General features: G+C 52.4%; 1 protein-coding gene across 6 annotated transcripts in view; it reads left to right on the top strand.

Annotated features, from left to right (window-relative positions):
- The window catches only part of NR6A1 (nuclear receptor subfamily 6 group A member 1), a 65,988-nt gene that overhangs the window by 35,844 nt on the left and 15,208 nt on the right, over positions 1 to 14,936 (top strand). For 3 of the 6 annotated variants that reach the window (XM_048966405.1, XM_048966404.1, XM_048966403.1), the window contains 3 exons: positions 10,342 to 10,572; positions 12,674 to 12,729; positions 14,646 to 14,803. In XM_048966405.1, the coding sequence (XP_048822362.1) occupies positions 10,342 to 10,572; positions 12,674 to 12,729; positions 14,646 to 14,803 (445 nt within the window). Of the gene's footprint in view, positions 1 to 3,618; positions 3,737 to 4,342; positions 4,453 to 4,575; positions 7,161 to 10,341; positions 10,573 to 12,673; positions 12,730 to 14,645; positions 14,804 to 14,936 lie in introns of those variants that run through there. The other 3 variants (XM_048966409.1, XM_048966407.1, XM_048966406.1) reach the window with 3 other exon arrangements.

The following is a 14,936-nucleotide window of genomic DNA, read 5'->3' as shown; positions in this document are numbered from 1 at the left end:
TCTGGAGCAAAAATGAGGGTGCAGGGAAAACAAATAGGAGCTGACCAATGGAATGGTTTAGATTATGAGGTTTGCTTTAACATAATTTGATTACACATGAAAGAAATGTTTAGTGTAATTTCTTTGAAAATCTAATTGTCTTAAAGACAGTGTGTTTGGTTCAGCCCTTCCAACCAAAGCAGTGTGGTCTGCAGCAGCCCTGAGACACAGTGAGCATGCGAATGGCGTGTCCTGTGCTGCTCAGAGAGCAGGGTGGAAGGCTCTTTTTGCTAATGTTAATCTACTGACACTGGTTTCTCTTCGCAGGCACACACATCTTAATTTGGGACCTCGTTCTGTTCGGGGTGGGTGCATCTGGAACCTGGGGGCTGCTGGTACCGATTGTGTGAAAACTTTATTGGGAGGGAGAGGCTGGGAGCAAAGTTAGCGGGAGGGAGACAGGGAGGTAGCTGCTGTTTTCCCAGGCTGTGGCTCTTGCACGGCGCAGAAGTGAGAATGCTGCCAGGAGGAGGCAGGGGGCAGCGGTGCAGAAGGGCCCTGCATTTCCAGGCCGCTCTGAAGGCCTGGACAGAACGGAAACGTGAGGTGATGGAGGCACCTTTCTTGAGGAGCAGCAGATAAGACTTTGGACTGGATGTTTAATCCTGGGGCTGCACCATACATGTTCAACCTGCTACTTCTGTGTTTTTGTTGCCATAACAACAACATTTAATTTGAAAGATGAGAACTGTATGAAAATGTAGGAGGTGGCATCCTGCTGCAAGGGGCTCCTGCGAGTGCTGTAGGTGCTGTAGGTGCTATGGGATGCTGTGGGATGCAGCTGTGGGATGCAGCAGTGCTGCGGGTGCTGCCCTCTCCTGTCCAGCCGCCTCCCTGCAGCTCCCCCGGCGCAGGCTCTGGCTGCAGGCTGGGGCTGGCAGCAGGGCTGTGTCCCTCTGGTGCTCGCCAGGACAGAGCCCTGCCTCGCCGTAGGGCACAGGAACGCTTTAAGGCTGCGCGTTTTTTAAAGCGGCTGTAAAAGCCCAAGGATTACAAACTGTCGTGTTTTCTCTCTTTCAGTGGAACACATATTTAGCTTTGTTTGGCAGCAGCACATGCAGCTCAGGCCATGGTGCTCGAGCTTATGTCAACCTTCCCCCTGAGGTCCCCCTCCTCGATTCCCGTGTGCCCCGCTGTGTGCAGCTCCTGCATTGCACGCCGTGTGCTCCTGGTGCTGTGCAGCAGCAAGCGGCCGGCTGCAGTCAGGGTGTGCATGATGCAGTCCTGCACCCGTGGCCTTAGGTTGGAAGTAGTTCCCCCTTTACTTTTGCTGTCTGACCCAAAGTTTGAGGGGATGCTCTCTCAGTGCTTTTTGCCCTGGTGATGCCAGCACACAGGTGCTTCCCAGCTGCTGAGCCAGCTGCTTACAAGTACGATAGTGCTGCCAGTTGGGGGTAGCAAATTGCTGGCTTGTTGCAGAGCGCCAGCATCTCAGCATAGGATGAGACTGACCTGTGCACAGAGGAGCTCCTCCTGCTCAGGGTTAGAAAGGAGCTCGATTGCCTGCTCATAGAGATGTAAAGCTTTCCCTCTGTAATTCTCTTTTCTTGTACTTGCCCACTAAGGCAGTAAAGCCATATACTTCTCCTTCCTGCACTCCCATTTGTTTTCCTTTCTCCTCCCTGAGGAGCTCTTAACCTCCCCCTCTCCTGCAGTCACTCAGAGGCAATGCCCACTCTTTGTCACCCATTGAGCAAGGGATGATGAAACTTTTCTTGCAATCTGCTCCGTGCACCAGCATGGAAATTCGGTGCCCATGCAAGTGGTTATGATCACTCCTTGCAGCTCCTTCCATAGCTTCTGAACAATTCCTTTCTAAAGGAGAGGGCTCATTTGGCCACGCATGGTGCTCCTGCTGCAGGCAGCTGATGGGAGCCTGCATCTCCAGAATGAGCAGCGAATGCATCTGTAAGGAAAAGCCCACATCAGCACTCCATGCTTTTGCAGGATACCTTTTAAAGCCTTGCACAACTCTTTGGCATATTTTCCTTTTATTACCAGTGATCTGCTGTGTTCTGAGCAGTTTGCATGATGCCACAGTTCACTGTGCAGAAATTACAACGGCACACAGCTTCGTTCTGCCTCCACTTGCATGCCAGTGGCTGTACTGGTATTGGGCTGAGTCAGAGCAGCAGCTTGCATGCAGGCACACCGGCAGGCTTTGACTTGTACATCTTCTCCCACAGTTCTTTGTGGGGTTAGGAATTGCTCCCTGTGACTTTCACACCCGTGCAGTGTTACACGGGAGTAAAGATCTTTCTGATGGGCTTTGTGCAGAATATTGGGACTAAGAATGGGGGAAGGAGCAGATGCTGCTGGTGGTGGAGGTGCCTCTCTCTGCTTCCGCCCCAGCCCTGTGCAGGATGCCCCGGGTATCTCCACACCTCTCCTATTGCTTCCTTTGCCCACCCCCTCGTGGCCATAATGTCAGGACAATAAATCTGTTGCAGGAGCTGCTGTCACTCGTCGAGTCATTGCAACGTTTTCAGCTTCTCGTGTTGATAACTGTTGCTGTTCTAAAATTTGAGCTGTCAGTTGCAGTAGTGTCATGGCTCTGTGTTTTTATTGCTTGTTTGTTTGTTTGAGTTTGGGAATGGGCTGATTTCAGGGCAACATAAGAAACAGCCACAATATTTTTTCTTTTACCAAAGTAGCTCTAAGGCTGCTTGGTTCAGACAATAGAATTAATCTATCTTGTCTTCCTTGCCTGCCCTGTGCCCCATTCACAGCTCAGCCTCTCATCTTATAGAACCTTTCCAGATTTCTGCAATTATTTTCTGCCCTGACATTATGGATATGAGTAAACTGTGACATAAGTGTTTAGCGTGAGTTTGGAGCAATTTGGAAGACTTGGGCTGTCTGGCCAATTACCCTTTTCCCAGCATCAGATTTGTCTATACTTGCAGCTCTACATGGATTTGCAGGATTTTTGCCATCCTGCAGTTTGAGCTGCTCCAGCAGCAGTGTGAGCAGCGTCACGCTGTCCCCAGGGCCAGCTGCTGTGTGTCAGACCACCTCAGTGCTGTGGCGCTCTGCATTCTGCTCACACATCTCCGAGGGGGACCAGGAGCAGAGCGGGGCACTCATGTAGGATAAAGAATGTGGAGATTTTGGAGCAGGCACGATTGTGAGCAGCTGTGTAAACAGCACGGCCAGGGGCCGGGCTTACCTTGGCCGTGCGCTGGGGGTGTGGATAACAGGCTCCTTGTGCGAGCCCTGCTTTGGTAACCTCTGCAGTGAGAAAGGAGAGGTCAAAGCAGAGAGTGTGTCAAGGACCAGCGCAGCAGATCTGCAGATTTACAGCGCCAGCACAGCAAGGCCCTCGGCAGAGCTGCAATGCCTCGCCACCACCTCGTGCACCTGCTGCGTGCTGTGGGCAGGGTGAGGGGTGGGCACGGGCAGGACTCAGCAGAGGGATCCGGCCCCACCAGGGCAGGGTATGGGGCTGTGCTGCACCAGGGGTTATTGGCATTGCTGGATGTCACCAGAAAGCAATAAAATGTCAGGCTCGGGAGTAAGTGAAATACGACCTCTTTTGTTGCCTCCGTGACTTGTTTGCTTTAAGTCGGCCATTTCTCAGCATGGCTGAGCCCCTCAGGAAGGGGAGCAGGCCGCGGCTTCGCAGCTCAGTCAGTGGAGGCGTGCGGAGTGTGGCATTACGGAAGCTTTTTTGGCCGCTCTTAAATGCCTCGGCGCGGTGAGCAGCGGTCCAGGCACGGGAGCACCGCTGGGCGCTTACTGCCACGTTCGGACCGCGGCCCGACTTTGCGGTAACCCCTCGGCGGCGCCACGCGCAGCCCCCGCCCCGCGCTCGGAGCTGCCGGTGCGCCGCCACGGCCGCGAGCCCGGCGGGCCGCACGAGGAGCGCCGTTCCGCAGCGGGGCACGACCCGATCGGAGGCGATCGGCGCGCTGCGGGTCCCGCGGCCTAAAGCCCGGGGTCTCGGGGAGAGCGAAACGCGTGCGCGGCGGACGGCGCCGGGCTGCGCTCGGCCGTAGGGCTCCCGTCGGCTCGTGCCGTGCCGGAGCTGCCGGGCGCGGCCGCGGGGATTCCGGGGCGGCGGCTGCCGCGCTTCTGCCAACGCGGGTACGAAGCCGGGGCTCGGTGCCCGGCCTCGTCCCGCAGCCCCGGCCCCCCGCCCCGCGGCGCTGCGTGCTCGCTCTGCCCGGGGGCCGCCCCCGGCCCGGCCGGCAGCGGAGGAGGCCGAGCCCCGCCAGGCCCCGCGCTGGGGGCCGCCCGCAGAGCCCCGCGGTGACATCACGGCTCGTTAGCATAGGGTCGGCCCGCGGGCGGCGGGCGATGGCCGAGGCGGGGAGCCCGGCCGCGCCGCTGGCCTCGCTCCGCGCCGCCGCGACCATGAGGCGGCCCCGCTAGGAGCCGGGGGGATGAAGCGGGACTCGACCTGCATGGAAGGTGAGGCGGGGCCGGGACGGACGGAGCGGGGCCGCCTCGCCCGGCGCCTTTGTTCGGGGCCGCGCTGCCCGCGCTCCGCCCGGCTGCGCGTTGCGGGGAGCGGGTGGTGGGAGCGGGGAGCTGAGAGCCGAGTGCGGCCGCGGGCGGCCCGAGCGCGGCGCTTTGTTGCGCTCCCGCTGCTGGGTTACGGCGGCCTGGTGCTCGGAGCTGCGCTTTGCGCGGCGCGCAATTAAAACAAAATCGTTTGTTCTGTGGCTTGATTTGTTTGTATTTGAAACTTCCTAATCCGTTGGACCATCTGGAAGAGCTTTTTTTAGTATCGTTAATTACGGATGGTACCGGGGTCATGCAGGCTCCCGATAAGGCAGCTCCATCCCCCCGGGACCAGTGCTACTTCGCAGATATTTCACGGCTTTTTTTTTTCCCCGTGATCGAAGGCGGTGGCAGAGCCCCACTAAGTGCGCTTCGGAGTCGGGACAGAAATACTTCGTGTGAAAGCGTTAAAGGGAAACGCGTCGGGTGCTCCCGGCCCGAGCTGCCTTGTGCCGGGCCTGCCTCCCTGCGGCTCCCGGCCGGCCTTCCTTAACCCGGCTCTATGCTCGTTGGTCCAGCTGGTCTCGGTAGCGCAGTCATCATAGGATGGGAAGCTGCAATCTTGCTGCTTTGCAACTTATCAATTTTAAAAAATGGTCTCAATCAGATTTTAATCAAGAGCACATGGCCGTGCTGGAACAGCAGAGTTTTGGTTTTTTTTATCTGGGTTTACAGAAAGTTGATGGCTGAGGAAGCAGAGCTCTGTGCTGATGTGTGTGCTGTGGGCAGAGCTCCCCCCACAGCAGCTGCAGGCTGCCATTCCCTGTGCTGGGGCACAGTTTGGTGGAGTGGGCTTTTGTTCCCAGGGCTTTGTGCAGCTGGTCGTGCCGAGCTGTGCCATGCTCATTGCCACAGGCTGTGCTCCAGGTGAGCCGTGTGGCACTGGTGGCAGCCCTTCTGCTGGGACGTGTGTCCCTGCATAGAGTCACGGGGTTCCCCTGACTTCTGGGCAGGGGATTTCTTTTGGCTAAATCCTTCTGCAGGAACAAATCGATATGGAATGCATCTGTATGCGTTGGTTGCAGTTAGTGGGTGAGGTAGCGCACATAGGTGCACTGGCTGAGCACTCTGTGCCTCCTTAGCATGACATCTTTTTACATTAAGAAGAAAGGCAGCAGGCTGCCTCTTTTCCCCCCCTTCTCTTTTCTATCCTGAGGCTATTAACCTTTCCTATGGTTGGTGTCAGCTCCCCAGGGCGATGCCTGGGCCCCAGCAGCTCAGTCACTGTTTTTCTTGAAAGGAAAAGAAAGTGAAAGAAATCGCTAGGTAAGAGAAAGGGGAAAAGTGATCTCTGCATGTCTGTTGGTGTTTGAGGCATCATTGGAGGGGAGAGACAAGTGAGGTTTGGGTGGGATTTAACACGTGTGAGCTGCCCTCCCTGTGCCCCTGGCAGCTGGTGTGGAGCAGCTTGGGAGTTAAACGTGCTGAGCAGCGCTGTGAGCCCAGAGCTCCAGGGAGAGTGAGTCAGGAAGCAGAGGAACGAGATGTGGTGGTGAAGATGTTAAAGCTATTGATAAATTGCAGTGCTGAGTGTCATCTGTAATCTTCTTCTCAAGGGGACATTTTCATTGCTTTAAAGTGTGTTCAGTTGCACAAGCTGGAATTTCTGCAAGCTGCAACTTCCATCATCGCTTCTCAACAAAACTAAATCCCAATAAATTCTCTTTTTGGGATCCTCAGTGGGGGTTTTACATCTTCTTGCCTCGGGTGCGGAGGTGTCAATGTTGCAAAGCCCTGGTGCTGCAGGCAGTGCTCTGAGCGTGTGCACGTGGGCTCTGTTTCCTGGCAGAGCTCTCACGGCAGCTGGAGCTGCTGTGCTTTTGAGCTGCAGAGCATTTCTGCAGCCCTGGGACTGCTGGCATCTGTTCCCCCGGCACGCGTGGTGCTGCCAGCCTGTCCCGAAAGCAGTGAGCGATGATGGATGCTTGCTGGAGCCCGAACGCAAGTCCCAGCACTTTATTTGCACTGTATTTCTCTGCTCAGTTGTGTGCTTTAATGCTTTCTGTACTTGTGTTTTCTGTGCTTGTGTACAAATGTGCCCAGAAAGTTGAGTGCTGTGTGCTTCAGTAGGAATCTAAGGTATTTCCTCTTGAAAATTCACAGGGATTTTTTTTTATTTATTTTCTTAGCGTTATCAAGAGTACTCATTTCATTGAGGGAAAAAGTAAGTCTTTTAAAAAACAAGTGCACGGCTTTTCCCGTGCAGACAAGCAGAGGTCCCCCCCACTCCCTCGCACTGTCTGTGTGACTCTTGAGTAACATCATAATATTCTTGTAGAATTTACGTTGTATTAAAACGCGGTATGAAGCCTACCATGACCTTTGAAAACAATACATCCTTTAATGTGGCTTTGGGGAGGGGTTAGTGAGAGAGTAGCCATAAAAATCTTCAGGGTTCAAGATGAGGTTGAGATTTTTGTGAGTGCTTTTGTCGTGGCAGCAACTGTTTGATTTAGTGGCCCCTGCGACAATAGGTGGTGAGAACAAAGCCGGAATATCCCGTGTATGAGCCGTTATGTGTGAGACCCATCAGGAGAGCTGAAAGGAAGGATGTTTCCAGATGAACCACATGCAAGCCATTTGGAATAACTCATTATCAGCGGCTTTGGTTCTTAGTGAGTATTGTCACGTGTGGCTGTTAAAACCAGAGGAATTAGTGGGAGGAGGGAGGGCTTCTTTGCTTCAAACAGTTGTTCCTACTGTGTTCCCGTGAAATTTCAAGGTGAAGGGAGCTGAGGGCACCCCAGTGCAAGGCTGCTCTCATTCCACCTGTGCTTTACAAGCTCTGTAAGGCTCAGCCCCAGCGATCCCGGTGTTGGCTCACAGGAGGATCTTGCACTAAATAGTGTGAAAAATAGCAGAGGTCAGGAGCTGGCAGACCCGTAGGCTGCAGTAGGATCATTGTGACCTGACCACAGTTCCTGCAGGATTTTTTAAACCGCTGGAACTCTCAGGCACTTATTTTCATCCCGCAGTTTTGTTGGAGTAGCAGCTTACGGGGTACATGGGCTTCTCTTTCTCTGCTCCCAGGAGGTTTGTTTTGTTTTGTTTGTGGTGTGTGCCACTGTTCTACGGTGAATTTTAATCTGGAAACGTCCTGGTGAGGAGTTTTTGCAGCACGGCACGTGCAGCTTGAGGTTCCAGCAGCAGTGGGGTTGCTCACACCACTGCCTGCTAAGTGGGGAAATGGGCACTGCGAGGGAAGGCCCTGATTCCTGGCCGCTTTCATTAGCCGTGCTTCCTATGTTCTCTTGGCGACAGCCCTATTCTTCCCATAACAAAAAGCTGTGCCTGGAAATGAGCCCTCATTTAAATCCCCACCGTTGGCTTGCAGCCCGTGTGATGGCAGTGTGCGATCGCAGTGCTGTGCGGCGTGCGAGGGGAGGGCAGGGCAGTGTGGGTTTGCAGCATTGTGCAGGGTGTGAGGCTGCTGCAGGCCGGGTTCACAGCTCTGGGAATAGAAGGGGTGAGGAATGGAGCTGAGTGCTGCATGGGGCCACTGCTCAGCCCCCTCAGCTACCAGGGAGCTGGAGGTGGAGGTGATGCAGTTCCAAATTGGGGTTTGCCTGGGCCTCCAGCGAGATTCCCAGCCTGCTGGGAGCCCCCCAGTCGGTCCTGCTGCCTCCTGGGGCACATACCTGAGCTGGTCAGTCCTGTAGAACTGGGAGTGTTGTGGAGCAGCGATGACACCACAAAGGCTTCTTCAGTTAAAGTTTGTGTTTCCTTTGCCTAGGCCTTTATTTTAAGTTTCTAGAACAATCGCAGTGACATTTGTGAACTTGCATGCTATTCGTTGCTAAGTCTGAAAAATGACTGCCAGTTGGTTGTGGTTACTACTGGGTTTGAGCAGAGAGAGGCACGGATGAGAACAGCAGCTGGCTTAGATTTTTGGTTGGCTCGTGGAGCTGAAAACTGGTTTTGTTCCTGACCCTAATGGGCTTGGCTCATTTATTGCTATTGAGCTCAGGTGTTCCCTGGTAGTAAGGAGCTACCCAGAGGTTTGTCAGCTGATACAGATTTCATGAGGATCAGAGAGCACCTGGCTGTGGCTCCTGTCCTGCTGCTCCAGAAGGGCCCTGGGCAGCAGGGCTGAGGCACAGCCTAGGGGTAGTGCTCTGCTGGGGAGCTCCTGCTCCTCTCCTGCTCCTCCAGCTTTGTTCTGTGTGTGGTAACTTCCCCAGGCTGCATGCTCCCCATTTCCCTGCTGATTTGAGCTGTAGCTATTATGGGAGTTTCTGGAGCAGATTCTGTTGTGTGATTTGAACCCTAGGCAGCAAAGGAGCGATTCCACACATCAGGCCTCTGGTGGATGTACGTGCTTCCCTCTGCCTTTTAAGCAGTTTGCTCTGTTGTGTGAAGGGCTGAGGCTGGCTGCAGGAGCTGGGTCGCAGCACTCATCCCTGGAGCTCCGTGCAGCCATTGCCACCTCCTGGTGCCTGTGGAAGCTGCGGGCAGCGGTGCGCGTCCGTGCGTAGTTGTGTTGAGGCTAAGAAATACCAGAATGAAACCTTCTTAACCAGCTCTCAGAGGAACGCAGCACAGTGAGATGCAGGTGTGTGGTTCCCTGAGTCCTGTGACCAAAACCCACACCGAGTTCTTCCCATGCCTTGCCAGGGTAGGGTGCCCATGTGTCCACATAATGAATGACACTTGGGAAAGAAGCTGAGTGAGGGATGTGACAGATGTACGTGTCCCATTGCACACAGGAGTAGTGCCCACCTGCTGAGCGCGGCTCTGCTGCATGGTCAGGACTTTGTTAGGTTAAAGTCCTGGGGCAGGAGATGCGGGAGAGGTTCCTCTGGCCTGTGGTTGGTCAGCTGTTGCTGCATAAGGCTGAAGCAATTTGGTGCAATTTGCTGCCATCATTTTAATGCAGTTAACTTTTAATGTGAAGCAGGACTTAGATGTCCCTCTAGATAGTGAGCATACATCTAGGTTAACAAAATTGGTTGCTTTAGCCCTCTTTTTCTTTTTCTTTTCCATTTGACATCCATGTCTATGAAGATTACCATGTGCTCACAGAGGTTCCTGCTGTGCAGTGCATCATTCCTCTTCTGTCTCAGAGGGGATGTTACAGTCTTAAGATACTGAATTTAATATGACAGCTCCTGTTGCTGGGGGTCATACAGTTTACATTTTTTGTCATCTAGAGGCCTTCCAAAGGTTTAGAAAAGGAATAGTACAATCAAGTCGTGGCAGCTTAACCTCATGATCATGTTGGTAATAACACTCAGGATGCAGTGCATGCGATGGGTCTTTGCAGAGGTGGCCGTGTCTCCGTGTTCCCCTCCCTGCCCCCATCCCAGTGCTGCCTTCCTGTGTGCAGTGCAGCATCCCGCTGGTATCTGCCAAGCGTTCTGTGCTTTCAGTGCAGGGACCTGCTGTGCAGTTTGTAACCCAATAAGCACCCAGTTTTCCAAACGGCTGTACATTTCTGGTAAATCATGACTAAAAAAGAGAGCATTTCCAGAGGCTGACTTTGAGACAAATTTGAGGTGTACTGTTCTTTGTTCTTGCTGTCACTTATTGAGAATTCCTGGATTTGAATCCTGTGGGATGCAGTGAGCTGAGATGGTTTAGCCATAGAGCCCTGCGTACTACTGTGCCTGGCAGTAGGGCTGGCTGGTGCCTGGGCGGCTGGGAGAGGGGTTCCAGCATGAGCACCTGTGAAATGAAATTGTTTTGGGAAGGTTTTGGGATGTGGCCACGGGGGGCAACTCCAGTCCCACTGGAAAAGATAAGATGGCGTGGTGCAGTTGTTTTGTTGACCACAGAGCCCTTTCTCTTCTCTTCCAGATGACCGGGTTGATCAGCGAACCTGCCTGATCTGCGGGGACAGAGCTACGGGTCTGCACTATGGCATCATCTCCTGTGAAGGCTGCAAGGGGTTTTTCAAAAGGAGCATTTGCAACAAGCGGGTTTACAGATGCAGCCGAGACAAGAACTGTGTCATGTCACGCAAGCAGCGCAACAGATGCCAGTACTGCCGGCTGCTCAAATGCCTCCAGATGGGGATGAACCGGAAAGGTAAAGAAACGTGAGCTTGGCAGTGGTGGAGTTCTGGGTGTGAAACAAACGTTGTAGCTAATCTCAGACAGAATCACCCTTTGCCTTTTCAGCGTAAATAACCAAAAATTTTATTTGCCTGAATAAGCAACCATGTAAATAAATCTTGGCCTATCTCAAATTTTTTGGTTTGCCTTTCTCCCACCCCTGTCCCTAAGGCAGGCGGAGTCCCTGCTCCTCCCAGCTCGTCTTGCACAGGTGGGAGCACATCTTGTCATCAGAATTTTATAAATGGGAGTATTTTATTGTAAAATGTCTAACTCTGCTGGGAGATCCCTTGTGCAGGGCCAGGGGTGTGGCAGCCGTTCCAAAACCATCCTGGTCTTTGCTGCATGCCCCCATTCTATGGAGAACACTTTATGCCCTCCCGCAGGCATCCAGTGCTGCTGTCTGTCCTGGCACCAGGCACAAAGCTGCGTGGCATGGGGCAGCGCTGCCATCTCCTGGCCAGCAGGTCTCTCGTCCTGCAGCTGCGCCTTCGTGGGGATGGGACACATCTGCTCGTGGGCGGTTATTTAGGACTCTTTGCATGCACTTCAGGATTGCTGCATGCAGCAGGGTTTTGGAGCTACACCTAAGCATTTGCAGAGTTCACAAGGTAGAAACCTCCCAAACACACAGTGCAGTTGGTGAGGAAGGGACAGGCTCAGCAGGGTCCTGCAGTGAGTCCCGTGCTGCCTCTTGGGGACAGGCTTGCCAGTATGAGAAAATTATTGCATAATCAAGTTGCAAAGTTACTTTGTAACTAGATCTACATTTTTGAAACCAGATAAGCTATAGAGCTTAACTTTTGAAGGAACTTGCTTCGAGGAGAGTTTGGCTGCCCTGCCTGCCAGAAGGGAGACAGCTCTCCTGGACAATATGTGTTTTGAACCAGCCAGCCCTCTGGAAGCCTTCTGATGGTCTACCAGCAAACCCAAACACCTTTTTGCAGCTTACGCAGCTAGCGAGGCTTACAAAACTTGCACTTAGGCAAAACATCTTGAACGCACTGTAATCTGGGAGACAGGGGAGTTCCGAGACAGAGCTATAAACAGCAGGGCATGGCGTTAGTCAACAAAGGCTGAGTTGGGTATTTATCTTCACTGATATCCATACAAAACATCTCAGCAAATAGAAGGTATTGCCAAGCATCTCCAGGTATGGTACAAGAAATTCCTGCTACAGGAATTTTCACTTAGATTTTCTCTAGTTTTCTGCTTCTGGAGAGCCCCCCCATCCCCATGCACTGTACAGCAGGGACAGCAACAAGGTCACGGTGCAGCTGGGAGAGCCTGCTGCCAAGTCTGCCTGGCTGCTGGGAAACAGCTTGGGCCCTGATAAACGTGGGGATGGGGATCAGGTGGAGAGGAGGCACCGCAGACACTGCTTCCGTGGGGCTGCTGCGGTGGGAGGAGAGCTCCAGCAGCACCCCTGTAATTGGGCTTCACTGCAGCTTTCTGTAATTTGATTAAAGAGCTTTCTGAACACAACTGCTGTATGGAGCCGCTGGGCTGTTCTTCTGAAATGAAACCGCTTAGCTTGGTGTCGTCACTCAAATTTTAAGTGGGTAGTTTGTGTGCAGCTAACTCGGTGATTGCTTTGGGAGAGCTGACCCTCTGGAACAGCGGCAGTGTGAGCCAGCTGCAGTGAGGTGCTTTATCTCTGTGTTGTCTACAGCATCAGCGGAGTCTGTGCGGGTGCAGCGGGCCTGCACCGGCCTCATGGGCTGAATGGAGTAGACTGAGACATTCTGCTGTTCACGTTTCATTTTCTAGTATTGAATTATTTCAGGAAGAGCAGTAGGGTTGCTTTCCATGTGCCATCCCTCAAATTAATACAAAATTGTCATAAAGGACTGATCGTTCCTTCATTCTCTGTTGCTTGAGAATCTCGCTTAACTCTCTGAGTAATGTTTGTTGCCACAGAAATACGTTGCTCTTGGGGTGAGGATCACTGCGCTGCAATGCACTTTAAGCAGAATTAATCTTTTAAGACATTGTTTTAAAATAGTAAATAAATATCTTTTTTTTAAATACCAAATAGCATTGTTGCTTACCAAGATTTGGTTGTCTTCTTTCAGCAATCAGAGAGGATGGCATGCCAGGAGGAAGAAACAAAAGTATTGGACCTGTCCAGGTGAGCACATGCAGAAATTTCTCCAGGGCTCTCTGTTGTTCTTGTTCTGACGACCTTGGCAGTCATTTCTGCGGCAGCTGGGTTTCTCCCTGCTGTGGCTGGGGAAAGGCAAGCAGCTGGCCATTTTGGGATGGGGAAGGTGAGTAATTTCTGCAGGAGGTGCATTTTCCAAGTGCTTTGCTTGCCATTACTCCTGGTTCTAGCTGCTGGGAGCCAGTCACGGGCAGCACACCCTGGAGTGGAGAAAGAGGCACTGAGCGCCTTTGGGAGGACACAGGGGCAGTGGTGCTTTGGCAAAGGTCCCCCAGACATGTCCCTGCCTCCTGCTAACACAGCAAGGGTTGGCCACCCTGTCTGCTGCAGGTGCATGCCACAGTCAGTAGGTTTGTAAGTAAAGTTCACCTCTGCTGTCTGTGGAAGAGGATGCGTTGCAGTCTTGGGGCATCATGGTGTGTGCCTGCATGGGCAGCCTGGGATCCCTGCACTGCTGCTTGAGCCGTCAGAGCTGCTTGTCCTTCGTGAGCAGCACAGGGACCTCAATCCCTTCAAAGCTCCCAGTAAATCTTGTAGGCTGTGCACTGCAATTTCTTAAGTTGTTGCAAGAGGAGCTCCCAGTAAATGTCTTGCTGATTGATGACACAGCTTGTCTGGAGACGTCTTGTAAAAAGCGAGGTAATTCAGCACAGCAGCCTGTACTGCGTGTGTGAGGCATGACGGCTGTTTCCAGCTGGCTTCTGGAGAAGCAGTCTTTAAAAAGTTTACTGTTCATTTTAGTAAAACAGAAAGAACACCAAAAGCATTTTCTGATACAATGTACCTATGAAAGCACTACTCACTACAGTGCAAAATGAAAAACATGAAAAGCCAGGCAGCCAGGAAGTGCAGATCCTCTGTGACTGACCAAGGCAAGAATTCCTGCAGCCCCACTGGCTTCCAGCAGTGGAAGGGAGGCAGCTCAAATCATAATAAAAATCATATAGCACTTTCTGCTGTTTGCAACCATCATATTTATATTGTTAGTTACTGATTCTTAAAGTCCACGTGAGTCTATCAAGGAAGAACAAACTTTTATTTCTGGCCAGGTGGTGACTCAGTTTTTAATGCCTCTCTGCAAAATGCAGCTTTAATAGAAGAGCGGCCTCTGCTAGTCACAGCAGGCCCTGGCCCTCTGAGTGCTGTGTGGTTGGTCACTGCTGAGCCATGGATCATGCCATCAATTCCATGTCCTGGTGTGCAGCTCTTTAATTATTGCACTCTTCAGATGTTGTACCTGGTAAGCCTATAGTGTGGTTGTCTAATAGTTTTCCAGGGCTGGAATAAACTTTGAACAATGTTAGGTACTTGAAAATGATGCTCAGAGTTCACTGCCCTTTCTTGCATCATGGCAGTGCGAGGTCTCCCCATGCACAGTCAGCCTTGCTAAGAGGAAATACAAAGAATTAAACCCAAAAAAGCTCAAAACGTGGATGTTGCATATTCCTCACAACTGATGTAACTTCCCCAGGAGCATATGCAGCTCCTTGAAGCGTTGCACCACGCTCAGGACTGAGTGATGCTGTCGATGGACTGGCTGCAACCGCTCTGTGGTTTTGCGCTCTTTGACAGCGGCTGATTTACGGCGCAGTGCTGTGTGTGTCTGACATAATCCCTTTGTGTGTCCATTCCTCTCTGCTCTGTTACTGACACCTGAATTGTACTGCTGGAGCTGAAGGTCACCGACATCAGCTGTAAATAGAATTTTTTATATGTGTTGTTAAATGTAAAGGGAGAATGTGGTGTTTCTAGGAACAGTGAAGGGCAGGCCGGCTCCAGCCCTGCTCAGTGCGGCGGGCGTTCGCATGTGGAAGCTCTGCCTTGTTTTCTGTTCAGTGGAAGTGGCAGCTTGGCACTAACTGCACTGATCTCATTTCTGAAAGATATCGGAGGAGGAGATTGAAAGAATTATGTCTGGACAAGAATTTGAGGGAGAGGCAAACATGTCATGGAGCAACAATGGAGACAGCGACCACAGTTCCCCTGGAAATGGAGTTTCTGAGAGCAACCAGCCTTCACCTGTGTCTACTCCATCTTCAAGGTGGGAATTAAGTCTGGAAGAGTTTCATCTTGTAATAATTCTGACTGTTTCCCTGAGTGATGCCTGGGGTCAGCATAGGAGAAGTTCACTGGGAATCCTTCTGTGCGAGCTGAACGTGCTGCACATCCTTGCA

The sequence above is a fragment of the Lagopus muta genome, chromosome 19 (assembly GCF_023343835.1).
Source record: "Lagopus muta isolate bLagMut1 chromosome 19, bLagMut1 primary, whole genome shotgun sequence".
NCBI lineage: Eukaryota > Metazoa > Chordata > Aves > Galliformes > Phasianidae > Lagopus > Lagopus muta.
This window is presented reverse-complemented; position numbering and strand designations above follow the sequence as displayed.